At 44.2% G+C, this 23,954-nt stretch overlaps 1 protein-coding gene across 1 annotated transcript; it reads left to right on the top strand.

Annotated features, from left to right (window-relative positions):
* Window positions 1–19,646: 19,646 nt before the first annotated feature.
* LOC138558595 (uncharacterized protein F54H12.2-like) lies at window positions 19,647–20,552 on the top strand. Its single transcript, XM_069642673.1, has one exon. The coding sequence runs from the start codon at window positions 19,647–19,649 to the stop codon at window positions 20,550–20,552; it is 906 nt and encodes a 301-aa protein (XP_069498774.1).
* The last annotated feature ends 3,402 nt before the right edge of the window (window positions 20,553–23,954 follow it).

Raw genomic sequence — 23,954 nt, 5'->3', positions numbered from 1 at the left:
ATCGACTATCCTATCCTTCTCACTAAGTCTAGTAGGAAGAAGTTCAAAAAGGATATTCTGGTCTCCAACCCAGGCTTCCCCATCACTGATACCTACACCATTGTTTCCTCCAGACAGACCCTCACTGACATCCTCTTTGTCATTCCCTCTCTGCGCCTATGAGCTCTCCATACAGTCGCTGTACTTTCCCCTTTTTCCTCTTCACCCATTGATGGTGGCACCCTTTGGCAGGCCCTCCTGGCCCTTTTCCACTCCTCCAAGACCATCATTAATGTTTACCTAATTGGCACAGTCTTGTTCCAAGGCCCTCAGGGCAACCTCCTCCTCTTTGACAGACGCTTCCCACGCCTTATCAACTTTCTTCTCCTGCTGTACCTTCTCTCCCCACTTTGGCTCCTCTACCTCCCAACTCCTCTGCCACCTCTACTGCTGCCCCTGCTGCATCTCTGGCCACCTTGTTGCCCTGTTGCCTCTGCCTTCTGCCACCACTCTGGCACCTGCCCTCTCCTCCTTCCTCCTCTGCCCACCTTCAGGCACCTCCAACACTTCCTCAAGATGTGCCTCTGGCCTGTACTCCTCCACGGAAGTATTTAAAAGGTGGCAACCTGCCCCACATTGCCACACTCTACTCTCACTCAGCTGTAAATCACTCCTCTGACATCTGCTGCCTCCAAGAAGAACCTGACCTAGATGTTCTAGGTCTGACCGAGACATGGTTTACAGCCAGCTCTTTCATGAGCTTTGACACTCTCTTCCTGATGGCTACAAGATCCTCCCCATGCCCAGGACCAACTGTCCCGGTGGGGGTGTAGCCTTGATCTTCCCTAAGTGGATCGCTGCTTCTATCATTCCTATGCAGGACTACTCCTCCTTTGAATGGTTGGTCTGCAGCCTCTCTCTTTCTCAGGTATGGTATTAGGTGTGTTATAATAAATAAATAAATAAATAAATAAATAAATAAATAAATAAATAAAAAATAAATGATCATCAGTTTGGCTTCAGAGTGGCCAGAAGTATGGACACTGCTCTCCTGAACATCCGTGAAGACCTGCTTTCCAACCTTGACTCGAACCTTGCTTCTGTCCTCATTCTCCTTGATCTTTCTTCTGCCTTCGACATAGTAAACCATGCCATGCTGCTCAAGCGTCTCTGTGATAAACTGGGTATCACTGATCAAGGCCTGCCCTGGATGACCTCCTTTCTCACTGACTGACCCTCTCAGGTCCAACTGGGGTCCTCCTTCGCTTCCATCTCTATCTACACCTGTGGTGTTCCCCAGGGGTCTAATCTCTCTCTGACTGTTCAACCAATACCTGGCTCCTCTGTGCTCCAACTTTCTGTGTCATGCGGATGACACTCAGCCTCTTTCTGGCTACCCTCGACCACCTCTATACCTTCTCTCATTCGGGCTTTTGGGACATTTTTCTTCTGTCTTTTCACAGAGATCCTATCATATCATTATAACGAGAAGGGGGCGTCAGTTGTATTGTCCCTTTTTAAAGAACACATAACAAAATGAAATATGTGTTGTGGTGGTTTTATTAGTACTAGCTGTGCCTGGCATATCATGTGTTGACCCAACTCTGTCTCTCTGTCTCTCACTCTCGCTCTCTTTTTTCTTTTTCTGTCCGTTTCTCTCTCTATTTCTCCCCCTCTCTCACTCTCTTCTCTCTCTTTCCGTCTCTCTTTTTCTCACTCTATATGTCTATCTTTCTATCATTGGAAGTCATGCTGTCAGGTTTAGGTTTGCTGGAGGCAACTCAGCGGTTACTAACAGCCGCACAGCCATAAAAAGGACAGGCATCTTGAAGGTGGTGAGAGGGTGCTGCTGTGTTGTGTATGGTTAAAAAAAAGTAGAATGAAAGCAGCACTAACAGAGGCATTCCCTGATTAAAGGACTAGCCTGTTATTTGGAGACATATATTGTCATTGCATGAGTGCTGCAGTACTGTTGTTATCAAATGAAGGCATAATTTTCCATTATGGGGGAATGATGGAAGCATTCATAGGTTATTCATGGGGTGCTGTAATTCGGATACGTCGTGTAATTTTCTAGAGCACCAGGCTTCAAGGACTCCAATATTTATAGTTAATTATTACTGGCTGAACATGCTGTGCCAAATGTGAAGGCTTGGCTTTACTACCAGGCAATCAATGGACAGTAAAAGAAAATATACATTGCCTTAGTGTACACAGATGAAAAGGGTGGTTGGGTTTAAATTTAGCAAGACCCTCTTCAAGGAGGAATGACAGTTTAAGAGACAAAATGGTATGTATTCTCCAAGTAAATAATCTGTTTAAAAGGGAAACATTTAACATTGTCAACTGTCTCTTTTTAAAAGTGCTTTAATGTTAATTCCCAATAAGCACACCCATTATATATTGTGGTCATAGTAAGAAAGTTATACTTGTCTCACTGAGCAAAGCACAATAAAAAAAACCTACAATAACCATATGTTAGTTTCTGAATAAAGAATATCAATCCAAGATGTCTGCTGCGTGCCTACTGTACTCCTTCTAAATACCTCAATGAGGAAGGGGATAGAGACAAATATCTGCAACAAGGGGGCCTAGCTGCTTTGCACAACATTGAAAGTGAGAGTCCCCCAAAATGCAGTCAATAATGGACATACCCTAGAAGGGAATGAGGCCAAGACCAAGGGTGGTTGAAAATAAAAGTAAAGTTTATCTAAAACCAAAATAGGGCAAGCAGAGAACTCTGCAAACTCTGAGAGCGCTCTGCCCAGCATCACTTTAACAGTACTTTAAAAAGGGTTACAGAATCATAGATGACGTCACTACATATGTTACATTAATTACATTCCCATTGGTAAAGTCCCAAATCCAGTATAGTTGTGTAGGTGCCGCCTCCAGATGATTGGATAGTTGCTTGGCAGGAAGGCAGACATCACGTGCTTCAGCCGGGCTGGTCAGTGTGAGGTGAAGGTTATGGGGCCCCTGATGGGGTGATTGTTACTAACTCCACTTCAAAATATGCAATAAGAAATACACTCATAAAATACATCAGAAAAAACATCATTGGCATCCTGACAGTGGGGGTTGGGGAGGAGAATCATATATTTCACACTTATCTATACATACATTTGTCTGGTTCACCTGAAGGGGGGACAGGTAATGGGGTATTTGTGTGTCAGGGGGCAGGGAGGTGACATTCTGTGAGAAGATACAGTTGTTGCATTAGGGCATTAGTGAGACATGGGCCTCCAGCAGCAGCACTGTCATGAGGAAGGGAGAAACGGGTGGGGGCTGTGCGCCCTTCGTTTGCGGTGCTGCTGGAGACGGGGAGAGACGGCCCTTTGGTTCTTCAAGTCTATGTCAGTTCAATCAGTGGAATTATTCGTAAACTTTTAATGTGGGGTTCAATCATGTTTACTAGTATCACATGTACCGTGGTCACCTGCGCGATAGAATGGCTTTCATTTACATTAGTCTCATGGCTGCTCCATTTATATTGTATATGAGAATCTTATACCATCTGAATACATTTGCAAGTATACACAGTACTGAAAAAAAAGTGAGCATGCAGACCATACATTTTGCATCGTAACAAGCGAGTCACCTAGCATCTCTTACATTTGCGGGGGGTTATTTGGTAGTGAACGTTATGTAACCAACTTTATAAGACACTGACATGTGGATCATGTTATCACATTCATTGCAACTGATTTAGATAGGTTAATTATTGATTGTTCTGTTACATCTGATAGAGACACATCCCTTATACGCAAACACAGGTGAAAATGTATAGCCTTACAGAGGGGATTAGCATTGTGGGTGAACCAGGGTGGCACACAGTCGTGGGGCATGCATCTGCTACATCAAAAGGGGTGTGAGGTTGGGGGTTTGGGGGGTTATACAGGTTATATATCTTAAGGGTAGAGTTTGTAAATCATGTGGCATATTTGTGGAGATGGATTGTTTTTTCCAGGCCTAAACTCTTGCCCGGTCATTGCCCGGTCATTCACAGGTCAGTGATGGAAGGAGGGAGGCGAGAGATACAGTGTTCAAGCTGTGCCCAGTCTTGTGTGAGAACAGGGCAGCTGCAAGCACCAGAGGGGAGGAGGTGGGAGGAGTAGCTGGCTAACTGTGCGCGGCGCCAGGGGAGAGCTGCAGGCCTGCAGGCTGGCTTTGCTGTGAGGCCTGCTTTGGCATATGTAAAATGGACTCAGGATTCAGTGCAAAATGGAGTCAGTAATCTGCCCTCTTCTGTGTCGTCACAAGGCTGTCCAGCACCTCTGGCCACAGGCACATGGGCAGTCGTGGGACGAGCATAGTGTGCATGCGGTGAGGGAATGGTGGGCAGGGGGCCTAATCGACCTTTCCTCCCGTACAACATCTAAAAGCATTTTAAGAATATAAAAATGACCAAAGATCTTTATATTTCACAAATATGTCTGTGATGCTTTCCTGATTATTGTTTTTTTTTACAACATACAACTTAACATTACAGCATGTTCAACTATGAAACATATATACTCATTCAGACACTGGCCCTCATTACGACCCTGGCGGAAATCGAAAAACGATGGCGGAAATGCAATACCGCCATCGAATAGCGCTCGGTGCGATTATGACCCGTCACTGCAAAGTACGATGCCATTAGCGACACCGTAGTGAACGCCAACGCTAACTGCACCAAGTACGCGCGCGCGCGCCATGCCAAACCGTAAATACCACCATGGCGCAACGGTACGCGAATTCTGACCCTAGCGGACATGCACCTAACGCCATCAAGCACAGCGGAAAGTACCATTCCGCCATGGTGAGAAGTACGGCATCGCGAATCAACCGTAAACGGCCCCACTGAGTGCCTGTACACCGCTCCCTGGCCACATTGTACAACTCCCCGTAGGTGCAATGAAGGCACAATGCAACCAGTGAAATGCACAAGTCACCCATGCATGCCAACGAACAAAAGAATCTCAAGAGGGGCCAATGGGAGCTGCAGGGCACAGATGGCACGAATACAGAAGCTATTCCAATGGACATGACCTCAGTCTCCCACCAAGAAACGCACGCAAACACAGGCACCTGTGACCAGCAACATTCAGAAAATCACATCATTCCACCAATCCACCTGGCTGACCGGCATCTGTTACACAAAACCTAATCCCCCGCCCCTGAGCATGACATCATTCAAACAGTCATATTGGCAGCCCTTATCCCTGACCTCACTGGGCTTCGTAGGCAAACGCGCCCAGCACAGTACCACGCAACTATACTCCGAAGCTGGAACCCAATGCAGATCTCCTCACAATACATCGCTCCCCAAATAGGAATATGCCACATCACTTGCAAAGAAGAACGCTACACGGCCCATATCAGAATAGAAATTTAATGCACAACAAATTCACCAAGCCCATACAGCCATTAGGCCATGAACTCCAAAACACATTTCACCATTGTGGGCTGCATCCGCAATAAATGACCAGCAACTTCTTGTGTGACGCCCTGTTCCTTCATGGTACACAGGGCCACATTCTCGTACGAAAAGGCAACATGGAAGCGCCCAGAACCGCAGGGCCGACCCAATGGGGAGGCACTAGTCCAGCTGAAAGGCCGAAATGTTGCTCCGAGCCACTAGTACTGCGTAAGGGCATGTGGCCCATTGGCGATCGTCCCATAAGATCGTAATGCTGCTCCACTGATTAACACGAAGCAGCAGGTGTCGGGAGTAAAACCCATCTGCAGGAGTGGCATACAGATGGCAGTGGCAAAAGGGGAGGAGATACCTGTCAACCAAATGAAATGAAAAAGAGTGGAATGGCCATCAGAACTACATTAGAATTACTCACTTCAATGATCACACCAAATCCACAGCCATATGCATGCTAGCCCACTCCAAAGGATCATCACCACCCAAAAACCACTTGCGAATCATAACTATCTATATCGAGGTGAAAACACCATCACAAACGAGTGTACCTGTGCATGCGTCTGTTAAAACAGAATCCATCAGATGGGATTGGTAACGTGCATGGACACAAGGGGCGTCCCATTTGTGAGTGAAGGCAGTTGCCATTTACACACACAGCCGCACTAGATGGATTAATTTGTGATTTCAAGCGGCCACAGGGGAACACCCTATCGACCCGCCACCCAAGTGAGCCCAACACCCCCCCTCCACCCTCCTACCTCCCCCCCGAACACCAGTGTCCAGAGATGCTCATTGCCAGTGGGCAGTCGCTATTGCAAGCCCCCTCTGCGGGTATCAGGGGCACCCCTGCCTGTGGAGCGCAGGTTCCTCCCAGATCTACGTTGGGGGCTGCCCTGGACGGAACTTGCAACGGATGATGTCTCTACCTGCTCACGTCCATGCATGTCCCTAAGGGTTTGTGAGAGCTCAGTGAGCACACGGCGCACAGCGGCAAGTTCGGCACATACGTCTTTGGACGTCGCATGCAGTTCCCCCCTCAGGCTCTCGGTGCTTCTCTCCAATTGGACTCTCAGGCTCTCGGTGCTACTCTCCATTTGGACTCTCAGGCTCTCGGTGCTACTCTCCATTTGTGCCCTTAGTGTCTCTGTACTTCTCTCCATTTCTGCCCTAAGTGTCTCAGTTGATGTTTCTATGTCTGCCTTAGTGCCCCCACATTCATCGGCATGGTCCTTGAGGAGCGTGGCCAGTTGCTGCTGTTGCACGATTAACTGGTCGACGGACTGTTGCCTCTGCTGGGCCATGGCCATTTGCGGTGGTGTCACAGAGTGGCTGTTCGCCTCATGTTGCCCTGCCACAGGGCTTGTGGGGGATGGCCAGTCGTCGTCTTGTGGGTGCCCCTGCGTGGTATCCTCATGGTGTACGGGATGGAACAGACAGGGGGATTGGGACAGGTCATGGATGGATCTGACTTCGACATCCCCGTTTTCTGTGTCGGAGCATGCTGCCATTAATGCAGTGTCACCTATGGTGCTGCTGCCACCAGAAGCAGTGCCTACTGTGGCATCCATTGGGGGGACCTGTGGTGGTGGTGGTGTGGGCATGCTGGCTGCTGGGGTGCCTGTTGGAGTTCCCTCCTCTGTGCTGCCACTTGATTTGTGCTGCTGCCGTGTCTTGATCCGTGCAGCTGAGGTGGAGGGTCTTTGGCCGTTGGTCTTGGCCCTCTTTGCAGGTGTGCTGGTAGGGGTGTCCTGAAGCTCGTCGTTTGGATCGGACCCTGTGGTGGAGTAAAGGAGGGCGAGCGTTATTAATGGGTCTGTGGGAATTGGATTGGCAATGTATCACATGCATTGGGGTGGTACCTGAGGGTGATTTGGGTCGGGGCCTTGGAGGTGCTTTCTTTTGTGTGTGGAGTGAGGGTGCAGTTGTTTGGCAGCCTGCAGTTAGGGTGTGCCTGCTGCACGTGTAGAGGGTGTTTTTGGGGTTTTTAATTATTTATGTATTTATTGTGCGTTTTAAAGTGCGCTGTCAGGCCAATGTGTGTGGACGTTCTCCTGGACATGTGTTACTGTTGCGCTATGTGGACACATGGTGATTCACATGATTGGACATTGTGGATTTGGCATGGTTTTATTTGGGCCACCTACCGGATTCTTCGGATGTCTGCACTCCTTTCTCCATCCCTCCGACTCCCTCTATACTCTCCATTCCAATGGTGGAGGCACAGATTTCTTCCCAGGGGGTCAACTTGATGGGTGATTCCGATCCTCCCCCGGTGGCTGTGGCAATGTTGCGGTTGGCAGAAAGTATGCTACGGACGCGTATCCGCAGGTCGTCCCATCGCTTTCTGCATTGCTGTGGGTTGCGGGGTGCGGTCCCCACCGCACTTACCCGCTGTGCCACCAGGGCCCATATGGCCTTCTTGTTCGCAAGTGCCGTCCTGGTCATTTGCGTGGAGAAGACGGCGGCAGCATTCTCCTGGAGGGTCTCTGTGAGTACGGTGAGTTCCTCACGGGAGAAGTGGACCTGCCGCTTGCGGTCGCACGCTTTCTTCGCTACTTTTCCCATTTTTCTTGGTTACACTAGGGTGGATGACGGGTTGGGATGTGTCTCAGGGTAGTGTTTTTAGTGGTTGTGTGGATTTAGTGGTTTTATAGGTGTACGGCGTGATGTTTCCCGTTCCGGGACCATGTTTTTACTTCCGTTTCCGTATATTTACGGTCACCGTACTTTCCGGTTGGCGCTCACTGCGGTGTCCGCTAAGATGGGTGGCGGTATTGCACCTAGGGCGCCGTACGGCGGCGGTGTGGGCCGTTTTGGGGTCATTTCCGCCATCGCGGACTTTGCACTTCCGCCATGGCGTGGTGCTCGTGCCCGATGGGTCGGAATAGGCCGCACTTTGCTCCATCGTGCAATGGCGGAAACGCTATTTACGCTGTGGCGGTCCGGTCAGTCACTTTCCGCCAGGGTCGTAATGAGGGCCACTGTCAGTAGTTTGAGATGATGAAATGATCTGACACCTGTTGCAACATTTTAGTTCCTGGAGAGTACGTTTTCGCACCCATATGAGCGCACATTAGGTTTTGGAGCCTCGTAGAATTTAAAAGATGAAGGGCTGTATCTCACAGTGAAGCTGTCTTTATGCACACGCACAGTCCCAAGTGCATAGACATCCAAGAGAATTATACATATACATTGTACTATTACTGCCAAATAAAAAGTAATCATTGTATTCACTTTAGGGAATGGTTGCCTGAGTCAGCTCTGCTGAATTTTAACCAATGACCAGCAAGTTACGAACAGAGCACAATGACACACCACATGTAGTTAATATATATTCAAAGCAATTTATACGTTTAAAAAAAAAAAAAACTTTAAATAACCTTTCCAATGCAAAAAGTATTTTTTTTTTTACACGGAATAATGAAGCAATATGCCCTGAGCGGCAGGGGGCATTACTGAGTCCGGTAATGCCCTGGGGCCCATACTTATAGGCCTGAGCGAAGAGAGGGAATTAGCGAAGGCCCTGGGGCATTACCTGACTCAGTAATGCCCCGGCCGCAAGGGGCATTTTACTATTAGCATGTCCATGGTACTAAAAGCAGTTTTTTCAGTCCCAAAACGCTGCAGCATTTTGGGACAAAAAAAAAAAAATGAACAAGAAAATGGCCGTCAGGAAAGGGAAAACGGAGTCCGTTTTCTCTTTCCATGGCGGCCATCCGGACCGGATGCGCTAGCACGTTCACTCCTGAAAGACGACAGAGAAGAAGGTAGGTCGGGTTGGGAGGGTGGGAGAAAAGAAAAAGAAAAAAATAATAATAACAAGTACCTGAATCCTCGGCGGGGGACGAAGGCAGCATCCAGCCTTGTGGAGGCACAGAGAGTGGGGATGGCCCCACTCCGAGCCTCTACATGGTTGGAGGCTGCCATGCCGCCCGCCATGGACAAAGGAAGTAGAAGGTAAGTGGGGTGGGGAGGGCAGGGAGGTGGGAGGAAAAGAAAAAAAAAATCCCCAACCTGAGTCCTCGGCAGGGGGTGGGGGGGTTCCAAAGGCAGCTTCTTAGCCGGGTGGAGGCTCAGAGCGAAGATAGCCCTGCTTCAAGCATTCTCATTGGCTGAGGGGCTGCCACACCCCCGCCGGAAACAATGGCCGTGAAATCCCAGCCGAGGGATTCCCGGCCGGGTAATGCCCTGGCGAGGGCCAATCAGAAGGCTTGTTTCATTCTGATTGAGGCCTCGCCGGGTACTAATAATCATTAATTACATCAAACAGCCAATCCCAACACTTTAGAACCTTTTCAAACTTTCTGATCTTCTAAAATAAATAGATGTTGCCATTTTCAAACCTTTGAATATTACAGAATATTTCAACCACTCAAGACTATTCTTTTTGAATATGGATTTGCAAACGTATTGCCTCATTTTTCACGAAGATGAAAATCCTGCTTTGCTCTTTGGGCCAAACATATAAAACTGTTCATTTTCTGGTGGCAGATATGATCATTCGTGAAAGTCCAATGCCTATGCTGCAGCAGAAAAAAACCCACATTTGATCATTGCTCGCCGTCCCCATCTTAAATCCCACTGCATGGTTTGTGAAGATTAACACTTCATGAATTGCTGTGTTTATTTTTGCCTTGTAATTAGTTGTTTGCCTGGCAGAAAAGAAGGATGCTTAGTACTGATTTTCTTTGGATCCAGTCTTGAGGATTACTCCCTTGTTCCTCGTCAATTATAAATGAATGTGTGTTTTGTAATTATCCCAACAGCATTGATAATGCAGAATTAAGAATATTGATCTGATGTTAAGCAGTTGCAGCTAGAAAGTGTATTTGGATGGAAGGGAGGAAAAACTCAAGTGAGGGATTTTACGACTGAGACTTTACTTGTATAGAAATTCAAATATCTTTTCTGTATTTGTGGTTCGCAAAGCACTAATAAGGAGAAACAAAGTAGGTGGTTGAGCGAAAGCATATTGACTCGCCGTTGGCAGTTTCCAGTGTCTTAATGGGTTATAGCATTAGGAAATATTAGCCCATCAATTCTAATCACCTCATTGAGTAAAGGCACTACTATCAGACACAATCCCTTCCATCAAGAAGAGTTACTATAGCAGGAGCTATCATGGAATAATGTTTGTGTTAGGCATAGTCAAACCCCACAAGGGACAGTCACCCCAACAAGCACAGTATCTCCACCTGGCAATATTGTGGGATAATCATCGCATAATGCACTGTCACCACCCAGTCGGCACAATGTCCAAACTTGGCAATATTGCACAATATTAAACTGCATGGGTCATAGTGACTACTGCCCACTCTTGTCTCGCAAATCAGGCAAAGACCCTGCTCCCTTCACCCAAAAAGAAGGATCATAACATTAATTAGTCAATTGGAATACAAATGGCATCAGGAAAAGTAAGGAAAAGTAAGGAAATAATGAGAACATGCAGCAGGGAAAAATTAAATGAAGAGACTGAAATGAGAGAATGGAAAGTTATACATGAAAGAGAGAAAAAGAAAGAGAAAGAGAAAACAAACATAATTATTGGGAAAGATCGAGAGAGTGATGGGGAGGAAGATAAATAAAAAAAGATACTAAAAGAGAGAAAGCACACAAAAACACACCCCATATAAACGGCTTCCTCCCTTTAGGGTATAGAGCTGTCTATGACATCAGCCCGACACATACACAATCCACCCTTTCTAACTTCAGGTAGGCACACAAGGTTGTTAAAAAAATATACATATTTTAATATCTATCACATTTCATAAAAACAATCATAAAAAAGATCATGCATTTGTAAAAAATGGTTCACAAACGAGTGTTGTGTTTGTCTCTACTAAACACCATTTCATTGCAATCAGTATGCATTCTAACACATCATGCCGTGTTCTTCTACCCGACTCTTGCAAATACCCACAAATCGGTTATATACACAAGATATGATATTCCCCTTTTGTAAGGAACACAGTGTGTGAACACTCAACATGTGTTTCTGGAATCTATACAATTTTTAAATACAATCCAAACCAATTGTCTTTTGTATTTTCATAGATTCTGTCTTCAGGACACGTTTTCTTTTATGTCACGCAGCCATGCTGTGCGTGTTGCATACTACAAACGAGATATTCCCCCGTGGATCTACAAAATTAAAACAGACATACATATAAATATCTTGTGTGAACTTTGTGTAATGCATCGATAAGGCAAATATGTCAAATACATGTTCTATCTCATCTTTTTCAAAACCCCAAGGGACGTATCCCTGACTATAATTTAATCAGAGTACTCTCATCAACAACCTCTTTTGTGTTGAATATATACTTTTTCCATGCTTATTTAGGTCATCATCCATGTCTTTTTCTATTTAATATTGTGCCTGAAGTTAGAAAGGGTGGATTGTGTATGTGTCAGGCTGATGTCATAGACAGCTCTATACCCTAAAGGGAGGAAGCCATTATATGGGGTGTGTTTTTGTGTGATATATTATAGTCCTTCCTATGCAGCCCCTAAAAAGAGGACAATACAGCTCTGGTTAGCTGATGATAAAAGAGAGAAAGGCCAAAAAATGATTGAGTGGGGAGACAGACAGAGAGAGAGAGAGCGAGATAGAGGGAAAGACAGACTGATAGAGAGACAGAGACAGAAAGCGAAAGATATATACAAAAAAGGGGATAGTCACAGAGAAAGAGAGAGGTAGAGGCTGCTAAATGAGTTGACCATTGATCTATGAAAGAGAAAAAGAGGAAATGGAAAGAGAGATATGCAGCCTCATAGCCGGATGTGTCCCACAAGTGCAAATGATGATACCAGGGTTAGTAACCCAGGGGGATGAATCCGAGTGAGGAGGGATGGGGGAAAGAGGAGAGAGAGCTGCACGCAGATTATCAGACGTTTGACTGAAGTACAACGTTTGAACGTTTGCACCCAGCACAGGGAGAAGGCAGAAGGGTTAATGAATATGCCACGAGGGGGACAATTGGCAGTCTTCAAAATAGAGGAATCACAGAAGAGCCGTAGGTTTAGAGGGTCATTAAAAGCAATAAACGGAACTATCAATGCGTCTAATAAAAAACTGTAGAAGTGATGGATAGATTTTGGGAGCCAACCTACATACAGCCTCTTAGCAACATTGGTGTGACTTTAGAGTGTGCATTCTGCTCAGGGAACAGTTTATTTAGCCACTCTGCCTATAACATTTGATTACATTTTGACACTGAATCCTAATTCGAAATGTGCTAAAAACCCAGTGAGTACTTAGTTGTGACTGGTGCGCTAGTGTTTTATTGTGACTAGCAGCTAGGTTTCCCTGTAACCAGAAACCCCAGAGAAATAAGCGCAAACAATTCACACCATTCACAATGCCACTAGGCAGACTGATTTTGGAGGTATGATTTGCATGTGTGTGGTTGTGTGGATGTATGTTTTTGCAATGTGGTATGATGTGCTATGTTAGTGTTGTAAATTGGAGATGGCATCATATGTGAAGGAGCTTCTATTATATGGGTCTAGCTACAGTTGGCATGTGACCATATACTATAGTTACTTGAACCATTTTCTAGATCTTATCACCATGCAGCCAGCCAAGTACTTACATCGCCAGACAGGCATTGCCATCATGTGCCCTGATGCACCCACTTGTGTGCATGCGATAACTATGCAACATCAGTGTTAGTGCATGTTCAGTTAGTACCATTATATGTTTTGTGCTCTACTCATATATTCTTTGGCATGGCAGGGAGAATTACCACTATGCATTTCTCTTTCCTTCTGTATTTCTCAAGTAGTAAGAACGTTACAATATAAACACAATAAGTTAATCTATCTACACACTACACGTCGCAGCTGTGTGGTCCCTTTTCATCCATCACTATAAGGTCACCGCCGTTCAATCTTCCCCCTTCCGACCACCCTTCCTTTTCCTCTTTTCTGACTGCTCGTTGAAACAAGTTAAGTTAATTGTCTAGTTTGCTCACTTTTTGTTCACAACGTGGGCCACTGGATGGAAATGCTGTGTCCTTTGCTAGGAGACAAGTAATCTTCATGGGAGCAGCAGCACAAGGTTGCTAGCTCACTGCCAGCATTTCATTCAGTGCAGTGGCATTTCCTAGCAGCACATTCCATGCCCAGAATAGCCTGTGGGATGCTGTGGATAGAAGGAGGTTTCTAGCTTAAACGAATGGGAGCCATGCTAGAGGTAACCAATCAGTATTGGGATCTCTTGTTGTAAACGCTTATTGGTGGCATTTGTTAAGATGGAACAAGCAGGCAAAAACACATAGAGATCCAAGAGCATGGGGCAAGAGGACCTGGGAGCCATTGAAAATGCACAGGTGTCAGCTGACTGGAGACATTAGTTAATGGATTCCTCTGTTAAAGGTGCTGTTGATTGAGCTTTTGATATGGAACTGAATGACCCACCAAGAAATCTGATTGCTCTATCTCTAGTGCCCTACCGAGGACTGCTGATGCTTCTTAACCTTTAGTTCCCCATAGCTCCAACTGGTGATGTGGTATAAGTAGTGGAGTAACCCCCCTTTCATCAACTGACAGGCCTTAACCACGCCCTAACCGGATGTTCCGCCCCTTGGGGTGTCCATGGCAACGCATGTCCCGCCTTAGCGGATGTCCCTGTGTTGTAGTGACGTCATGTGTTGTGTTGAGGGGCGTGGTGGTGTAGGAAAGGGTGTTTCCCGGTGGTGATGTCGTGCATGAAGTAATATTTTGGGGGCTGGGCGTGGTCCAGCAGGGATGGTGACATCATGGGCGTGTCCCTGATTTTTTTTGTAAGGCCTAACCCAATAGTGATGTCATGGCTTGTGTTTAGGGCGTGGTGGTGTAGATAAGGGCGTTTCCCGGTGGTGATGTTGTGGATGAGGTAATATTTTGGGGGCTAGGCATGTCCCAGCAGGGATGGTGACATCACGGGCGTGTCCCTGAAGTTTTTTCTAAGGCCTAACCTAACAGTGACATCATGGCTTGTGTTTAGGGCGTGGTGGTGTAGGAAAGGGTGTTTCCCGGTGGTGATGTCATGCATGAGGTAATATTTTGGGGGCTAGGCGTGGTCCAGCAGGGATGGTGACATCACGGGCGTGTCCCTGATTTTTTTTATAAGGCCTAACCCAATAGTGATGTCATGGCTTGTGTTTAGGGCGTGGTGGTGTAGATAAGGGCGTTTCCCGGTGGTGATGTCGTGGATGAGGTAATATTTTGGGGGCTAGGTGTGTCCCAGCAGGGATGGTGATACCACGGGCGTGTCCCTGAAGTTTTTTCTAAGGCCTAACCTAACAGTGACGTCATGGCTTGTGTTTAGGGCGTAGTGGTGTAGGAAAGGGTGTTTCCCGGTGGTGATGTCGTGCATGAGGTAATATTTTGGGGGCTAGGCGTGGTCCAGCAGGGATGATGACATCCCTCTGGGGTCAAGGTCCAGGGTTTTGATGAGATGATGTAGGTATGAAGTTGTGATGTCAGGGGGGCAGGCCGGGGGGCGTTGTGGGGGTGATGTAGTTGTGGGTCCTCCCCTAGGGGTGGAGTATGGTGTATATATACAGAAGGAGCTCTGGAGAGAGGTAGACGGCGCTCTTGGAGTCTGACTGTACTATTTGCATAACGCTTAGAATACCCCTGAATCATGAAGCGTTACAGCTACTACTCTAAGAATACAGGAGGGGAAGACGTCAGCAACACCGCTGAAAAGGCTGATAGTCCTAGAAGTCCGACAACAATAATTCCTGTAGCTGATGAGGAATCGCAAGGTCCCACGCATAGTGGAATGGCGTATGAGGATGAGTTGAGCCAGGGCATTTTTTTAATGAATCTGGGTGATATGACACCTCCTGATTCTTATCCATTTAAAGATGCTGATGGTGTAGAGGCTGGTATAATGGATGCAGACTATACAGAGGCCGATCTGAAGGCTATGGACGAATCTATGAAGACTTCTGAAGAGCCTTTGTATGCGGAACTGGGGGTTTTGGACGAGCTGTTTCCAGAGGTAGCCATGACCCCGGAGTTGGAAACAAGCGCTGATGAAGATAGGCTGTTTATGGAGACAGCAGATGCTGTGGAGGCCGGTTTGTCTATGGATGCAGCTGTTTCTATGGAGGCGGAGGCGGAGGGACCTGTTCTGTGTAAATTGGTATGTAGGAAAAGGGGTGTGTGTGTGTGTGTGTGAACTATGTGTTAAAAAAAAAATGTTAAAAAAATATATATATATATATATGTATTGAAGAGTTACATTTCTTTCTTGTTTGAATTGCAGAAAACGGCAGATAAAGTTGACGGTACTGAAAGTCAGCGGTCTTCATTTAATACCATCAATTTTTACTGTGTGTGCTGTTCATAAATGATCGAAAGTCCAGCAACACAAGCCCGCAATATGTGTAAGAAGTGTGTTTGTTTAAAGCGCTTTGAAAGTTCTGATGAAGAAGAAGAGGAAGCTATGACTTTTTTGGAAACCTCAACTGTTCATGCTTTTGCGGCCTGTGTGGTGAAAGTGTGTTTGAAGCGTGATTATTACCGCTGGTGTTATGGACATAAAAGCGATGACCCGCAACAGGATGCTCATGACTGTTTACTTCTGAATTATCACACTAGAGCAATACGTTGGATATGTTTTCTGTTGAATTCATATAAAGGTTTTCAGCTGCTTAAAGCTGTATATAAAGGCATGGGCATGCGTGTACATGCTAGTATGGAGAGTGTTCTATCTAAAACATGGATAGAAATATACCATTGCCGCAATCCCGAGAAAAAATTGAGATCTTTACACAAGGCTGGTCCTGTGCGTTTTAGAAACAGGGTAGCCCGTTTAATGGATAAAGATTTTTGTGACCTATACACTTTTGGGAATGCCCTGATGCCTTGTGTAGCACGCCGTAAACTGTTTTAAAGAGAGAGGAGAAATAAACAGAGTTTTGTTTCTTATATGTGTATATTTTTTTCTAGGATAAGATTTCTGAAGGGCCAGCAAGGCGTGTGGATCGTAAACTGAAACCGGGCCGTGTATGTGTGGAAAAACTGTTATACGCTATGCTGAAAGAGCGGATATCGGAAATTGCCCCAGATACCCTGAAATATCTACAGATACCTACCCCCCGACCAGAGCCAATTTGTAAAAGTTTGATGTGTATAGGTAACATATGTACCAACACATGGCTCCGGGTATTGGATGAATACTGGCATTTGTACAAATATGATGTGGGTTCTTTATATTTACACCCTAGAGAGGTGTTACATCAGCTGTTGGAGCAATTGTATGAACATTACTTTAGCATTAAAGGACACGTTTTACAGGACCGCAAATTGTATGAACTTTTAAATACCTCAAGTGTTTTATGTATACAGAGTTATATGCGGGGGGAACGGGGAGTTTTGTATAATGCTATTTATAAGGCTGCAGAAAAAATATCAAAAAGGGTCACGTTGTGCCAGACGCTATATGTATAAGAGTTGTAATAAAATCATCTTTCACCCATTATGCCTTTGTTTATTTTTTGAAGTGTTTCAGCGGTGAACATCTCTTATTGAAGCATGCATGAAAGCTATTATGATGAAAGCGGTGTTGGCAGTTATGGGGGTGTTGATGCTCTTTATAAAAAATTACAACATGACAAGAAACCTAACTCACGCGGAGCTGTTAAGGAATGGTTATCTGGTGAAGAGGCATATAGTCTTCATAAAAATGCTAGAAAACGTTTTAACAGAAGAAGAACAGTGGTTTCCCAAATAGACGAACAATGGCAGGGTGATATTGTGGATATGCGGACCTATGGGAAGCAGAACGACGGGGCGCAGTACATCTTGACGGTTATTGATATTTTATCAAAATACGCCTTTGCCGATGTTTTGAAGGATAAGACTGGATCAAGAGTGACGGCAGCTTTTAAACATGTTTTTAGCAAAGGCCGGGTGCCTGTAAAATTACAAACGGATGCTGGTAAGGAGTTTTTAAATAGACCCTTCCAAAATCTTTTAAAACAACATAACGTGTATCATTGTGTAACGTATAACGAAGTTAAGGCGGCTGTTGTTGAGCGCTTTAATAGAACCTTAAAATCTAAGATTTGGCGATATTTTACAGCAAAGAATACACATCGTTATGTGGACGTATTACAACGTTTCATAGAGGCGTACAACCATAGCTATCATCGCTCTATAAAAATGACTCCAAATTCTGTAACGTCTGAAAATTCTCTAACTGTTTGGAAAAACTTGTACGCTGACATGGTAAAGAAGAAGGTCAAGAAACCATCCTTTCGCGTGGGGGACCATGTCCGAGTTTCTAAGCTTAAAGGTGTCTTTACAAAGGGGTATCAGCAATCATTTACGAATGAAATATTTATAGTGACCAAAGTAACTGTGAAAGAGGGGGTTTACATCTATCAGCTGGTTGATTATGATGGTGATGGTGTGAGCGGTAATTTTTATACCGAAGAGTTACAGAAGGTCACCAATGAGCCCCAACGTTTTTATAGGGTTGAGAAAATTCTTCAGAGTAAAGGTAAAGGAAATAAAAAACAAAGTCTGGTAAAATGGACAGGGTGGCCTGAGAAATTTAACAGTTGGGTTAGCGCTTCATCTCTAAAGGATCTACAAAGCAAAGGCGCTCCCTGAGAAGATGGAAAGCAGTGGATTTTATATCACCTTACCCAGTAACGCTTCTCACGATACATTCCCAAACAATGAAATATCAAATTATTGTGTTAAAATGGCTAAACCCGTTGATTTACATGGATTGTGGGAAGCGGGTCTAATGGAGATTCAATACCCCCATACCTGGGACACTGTGTCTAGAAGAGAGGCCAAATTTACCATCAAACGTGAAGGTCCTATCGAACTGTTACACGCCGGTTTTCCTCATGGATTTTACAGCATTATACAAGTTTTGTTAGAGGCTATCAATAAAAGTCTCGCAAACATTGAACGCTATTCCTGTATACAATTTTTTCTAGATAAGGTGCAGAGAAAAGTATTTCTAAAATCGACGGATCTTACCACCGAGTTTATATGTACTTGGAAACTTTTTTGTGTTTTGGGAACCGTTCAACATGTAAAAAGTACTAAAGATTTGGACAAAACACGTGCTGATATTGATGGGGGATTTTACAGTCTTATGATCTACAGTGATATAGTAGAATATCAAAGGGTCGGTGACTCGTATGCCCCGCTAATGAGAACAGCCCAGGTGAAAGGTGATAATAATGGCATTGTTAATATACAATATATTAAACCTCATTATATACCGGTTTCTAAGAGTCATTTTGACACCATCAATATACAGATAAGGGATGATCAGGGGGAGTTGGTGTCATTTAAATACGGGAAGGTCCTAGTGAAACTACACCTCCGTCCTAGGCGAGAAAAGGACTATTAAAAAAACATGGTATTTATGAAAAACTATGGGGAGCCGTACGTTTATAGGGATTATTACCGCCGACAAGCTGGTTATGGCAATCAACCTTACTTTCAAGGGGCACCCGTTATGTATGGTGCGGGTTTCGGAAGTATTTTTAGAAGCCTCTTTCAAAGGGCTATGCCGTTTCTACGAAAGGGGTTTGAATTAGCCAAACCACATGTGAAAACAGCAACCACAAATATTGCTAAAGATGTGGTGTCTACGGCTACAACATCCATCGCAAATCGTTTTAACCAACCACCGCAAGAGGGTTCTGGGCTGGTTTATGTGAAAAACAACACAAACAAAAGAAAAAGGAAATCACTGCACAGATAGGGCCTTCCAGGAATGCATAAAAAACTAGGATCAGCAACGAAAACGGCTCAGAAGAGAAAAAGAACTCGCAAGAACAGATCGGTCAAGAAAAAAAAAACAGCCCCGGCATTAATATTTTCTAAAAGATGGCGTTTATCCATTGTGCATCGGGGGAATGTGTGAAATCTGAACTCGATCTGTTTGCTGTACCCCCAACACAAACTAGCATTGAAAACAGCTTTTTCATGGAAGTGGCTCCCCTTGCTGCACTATCTCCGCTAGCGCCTGTAGAGTTTTATATATCAGGCTCAACAGAGATGTATCTGGATTTAAATGACACGTTACTTTACCTCATTTGTAAAATAACAAAAGCTGATGGATCAGCTATCCCCGCAACGGCTAAAGTTGCTACGATTGCTTACCCTGTGGCTACCCTCTTTAATCAAGTGGATATTACTCTAGGCGACCGGCTGATTACACAGAGCGACAACATGTATGCGTACAGGGCCTATATAGAAAGCATTTTGAACTACAGCAATGACGCTTTGGACACTCAGTTTACAGCGGGGCTTTTCTATAGCAGGCCATATGGAGGATTATGCTCTAGATGGGGCTAATGCAGGTTTTATAAAAAGAGCTACACATGCCAGAGGGAGCAGAAATTTTCATTTACTAGGCCGTCTACACTCCGATCTATTTTTCCAGGAGAAACTAATGGTAAACGGCGTTTATCTGAAAATTAAACTTTCTAGAAATAAAGATGCTTTTTGCCTCAACAGCGATGATGCTGAAGCCTACAAGCTGATTATAGTATCAGCTAGTTTATTTATTAAAAGGGTGAATGTGTCACCCACGGTCAGATTAGCTCATGCTGATGCTCTACAAGTATCAAACTTAAAATATCCGGTGGAGCGGACATCTTTGAAAATTTTCAGTGTTCCAGCGGGTAGCCGTGTCGCCAGTCAAGATAACTTATTCCTTGGACAGTTACCAAAAATAATCATTATTGGTTTTGTGGACAACACAGCTTTTTCTGAGGCTTACGCCAGCAACCCTTTTAATTTTAAACATTACAACATCAACTACGCAGCTCTTTTTAAAGACGGGGTCGTTATACCGTCTAAAGCCTACAGTCCCAGTTTTCAACAAAAAAATACAATTAGGGAGTATTTGGGACTTGTCTCCATCAGCGGTAAACATCTGCATGATAAAGGTTTTGTGATACCCCGGGACGATTATGATGGGGGTTATACTCTCTTAGCTTTTGATTTGAGACCTGATAATACATCAACCGGCCATTATAATCTTATTAGAAATGGTAATCTACGCATAGAGGTACGCTTTGCTGCAAATTTACCCAACACGGTGAATCTAATTATTATGGCTCTATTTGACTTGGTTATGGAACTCAACAATCAACGACAAGTCCTGTACGACATGTAATGGATACTTACCAGATCAAGCGTTTTCTAAGTAAAGACAAACACGCTAAGAAAACATTCAAGGGTGTGTATTCATGTGATAACCTTCCAAGAGACATAAGTAATGAGCAACCCATTAGTCTTGTGGCGAACACCGATCCCCAAGATCAGGAAGGCACCCATTGGATAGGTATGTTTATAAACAAGGATACAATAACAGTCTTTGACAGCCTGGGGTGTTTCCCAAGCCACCCCATATACAGAGGCGTTATCCTAGACTATGTGAAGGATATAGCACCCGTTATACATTATAATAAAACACCTGGGCAACATCCTGAAGACATCACATGTGGCCAGCACTCCTGTTACTTTGTATCTAACATGTCTGAGAAACACTCGCTGATAAGGGCTAGGCAGACCTATTCACTGGACCTCCGACAAAATGATGTCATGGTTACTGCTTTTGTTAATAAGAACAGCTTTCGGAGATCCCCTGTAAATGTTTTTGATCATTAGCAAAAATGTACTCTTATTACTAAACCTTAAATTGTGTACACATATAAATAAACACATTTTCTTTTTAATTGAAAGTCTTTTTTGTCTTATTTTTTCATTTATTTAATATTTTATAAACATGTTAGACATGATCAAAATGATTAGACATAACGCCTTTGAAAGTATGAATAATATTTTTATTGCAATGAACTTACTATTTTTTTTTTTTTTTTTTTTGCAGACTGGAAAAGTAATAGTAAAAAAAAAAAAAAAAAAAAGATATACATGTATATACATATTTTACAACGGTTAAAGATTTTGTTAAAGAAAAAAAAACAAAAATGAGGTTACACGTTAAACCAAGAGGCTCGTTTACTGGCTTTAATTTTTTTTCTTTTTTTTATTGACATTTCAGATGATTCAGTAGCTGCTGTTAAAGGTTTGATCTCAGAGTATTTTAAATTTTCCAACAGTTCGTGATGTCCCATATTTCCAATTAAAGTTGCGGGCAGGTTCACATGGGCAGCTGCTTGCATAAACAGGTCCCAACCTCGAGTTTTTGTGTGTCTTCCAAAAGCCTGAGGGTTGGTAATGCTGCGAACTAAATCGTGAACATTTGATCCTTTAACAACTGTTCCTTTATAGATAAATTCTCCCTTGTTGTTCCATGTTGCCACGTTTTTTTCACTTCCCATTTTGTTCATCAAAAGTTCTGCATTTTTCCGATAACGGGGGTTAATAGTGTCCAAGACCTCCATTACGATAGGATCCGGGGCAGAGGTTGAAAGGGAGGTCTTAGAGCTAATTGCAGGGTCTTCAGGGGGCATGTACAACATCAGTTTATTTTTCTCATTTTCGACCTGTCTAAAGTATGTTAAGTATTTTTGTAGAATAGTTGAATAGAGCCCCACTTTATCATAGTCTGATAAATCATGCCGCTTTAAAACCTCTTGCATTTCAGAGTCAAGCCTTAAAGTGGCTGATTTTCGGATATCTGCTTCTTCCCGCTTCGGGGTACTTATACCCTCCAACTGACATTTGTCAACCAAATACATCTTTTGGGCATGCTCCATTAACCACCCCCTAAAAGCCTAGTAATTAGAGGCAATGCCAAACCTAGGAGTGCCCCTATAAAACCCCCAGATTGTTTTAGAAGCTTTCTTTTGGTTTTTATAGACGACCTCTTGTTACTCAGCTTTTTAAGGAGGGTTTTTTCTTTTTTAAAACGCCTAGTTGCTGGGTGGATAACGGAACGTTACCTTTTATAGTGTTGAAGGCAATCTCTGCTATAGCCGATACTAGATCATCAGAGGCTGAGCACAAAATGGCCTTCCGTTGTTGGGGTGGAGCTGTTACTAGCATTTTAAGAAGAGAAAAAATTCCTACGTATACGGGCCGTCATGGTCGCTGGTCGTTGTCGCTAATGAGGAAAGATTGTTTTTCACTGTGGTTTTCTAGACGTCTTTTGTACGTAAACCACGGGTATATCAGGAGGGAAAACACCGGTCCTCAATCTGTAGTCTTCTAAAGTGTTTGTTTTTAGATCCACCAAGAGGTAACCGTAAGGTTTTAAGGTAGCGTCTTCAAAAGCCTCCATAAAAAAACGGGTATTACCCGGGTACATCTGTCTCGCTAGGACGGTTAGTTGATGTTTATCTCTAGGGTTTTTAAACAACACTATATAGCTGGCGTTTAATGTTATGGAGCGGTTGCCCTTTCCGCGGTAGAATAAATTTTGAACAATGTAGCAAATGCTAAGGTTCCTGTGATGTGAGTATTGTGTAAAAGCTTTCTCGATTTCCGAGCTATGCCCTCCTTCCATCATAAGATCATCTACAATAATCATATTAACAAGATTTGGTGGTAGCAAGCGGTCGTCATTCAAAGAATTTGGTAAGCCCTCCACAAACTTCAGATGTGGTATTTTAGATGCCAATTCATTATACAAGGGCTGCCAGCAAGAAAAAAACCAGATAACATTTTCAGGAATGGTATTCATAACAGAGGGTGCGTTTTCTAATAGCTGCTTAATAAAATAGCTTTTACCACAGCTAGAAGGTCCCGCTAACACGCATGAAAAAGGGTGTTGTAACCGGGTATCCATCGTATACGTTGTTCCCTTTTCAATAACCATAGGGTAATGTTTTGTAATTAGCAGTAAGCACACGCTTATCAAATACTACCCTCAAGGTTTTTTGCAGCGTTTCACTGCTAATCTCCCATTGTTTCTTTTTACGCACTATTGAAGGTTGATGAACTGTGATATTTTTGGTTATGTTGTTTAAAGAGTATTCTTGCACCAGCTCCTTTAAACTGTCAAAATTAATTTTTATACTATTGCTAACATTTAAAGTGATACTTGTCGGGGGGAAATTCTCCCGGGGCCGGCTGGGCCGTCCGCGGACCTCCGGGCAGGGAGGCCCCAACTGCTCCCGTATATCCCAAAAGGATAGAGTATGAGACACACGCAAGAAGCAAGGTGATTCTGCTGTTTATTAAACAAAACGGCAGGGATGGCCAAGGATCGTACGCGTCCGTCCGGACACTCTCTCAGCAGCGTGGGGCTCGCAGGCCCTTTTTACCTTAGCGTGATGCGCTACTTGCGTCACCTTAGCAAAATTAACAAAAAACCTATCGCCACTCTGGATTGGTTCCCCAAGTGGTAGGGTTAGTATAGCATACATATAGAAGACTTGGTTATTGGTTAAGGGTCAGTCAGGTGGTATACTTGGGTTGTCCCTTCAGTTTGATACATAAAAATTGTTACATGAAGACCCCTGAGGATTGGTCAATGTTAATGGCGTCAGTGATAAGGGTCCCATGTTCTGATTGATTCACCCGCGAGCCCCCCAGTCTGGGACCATCGCTGATCCCAGCTTGCGGTGCACCTCTCATTTGCAACAATGTTTCACTATGGGTGTGTGCAGAC

Source organism: Ambystoma mexicanum, chromosome 1q (assembly GCF_040938575.1).
Source record: "Ambystoma mexicanum isolate Mex_15411 chromosome 1q, UKY_AmexF1_1, whole genome shotgun sequence".
Lineage (NCBI taxonomy): Eukaryota > Metazoa > Chordata > Amphibia > Caudata > Ambystomatidae > Ambystoma > Ambystoma mexicanum.
The sequence above is the reverse complement of the archived record's forward strand: the minus strand, read 5'-3'. Positions and strand labels throughout refer to the sequence as shown.

What these genes read in the sequence shown, in the direction of transcription:
- LOC138558595 (XM_069642673.1), top strand. Translation starts at nt 19,647, where the DNA reads ATGACGCTTTGGACACTCAGTTTACAGCGGGGCTTTTCTATAGCAGGC.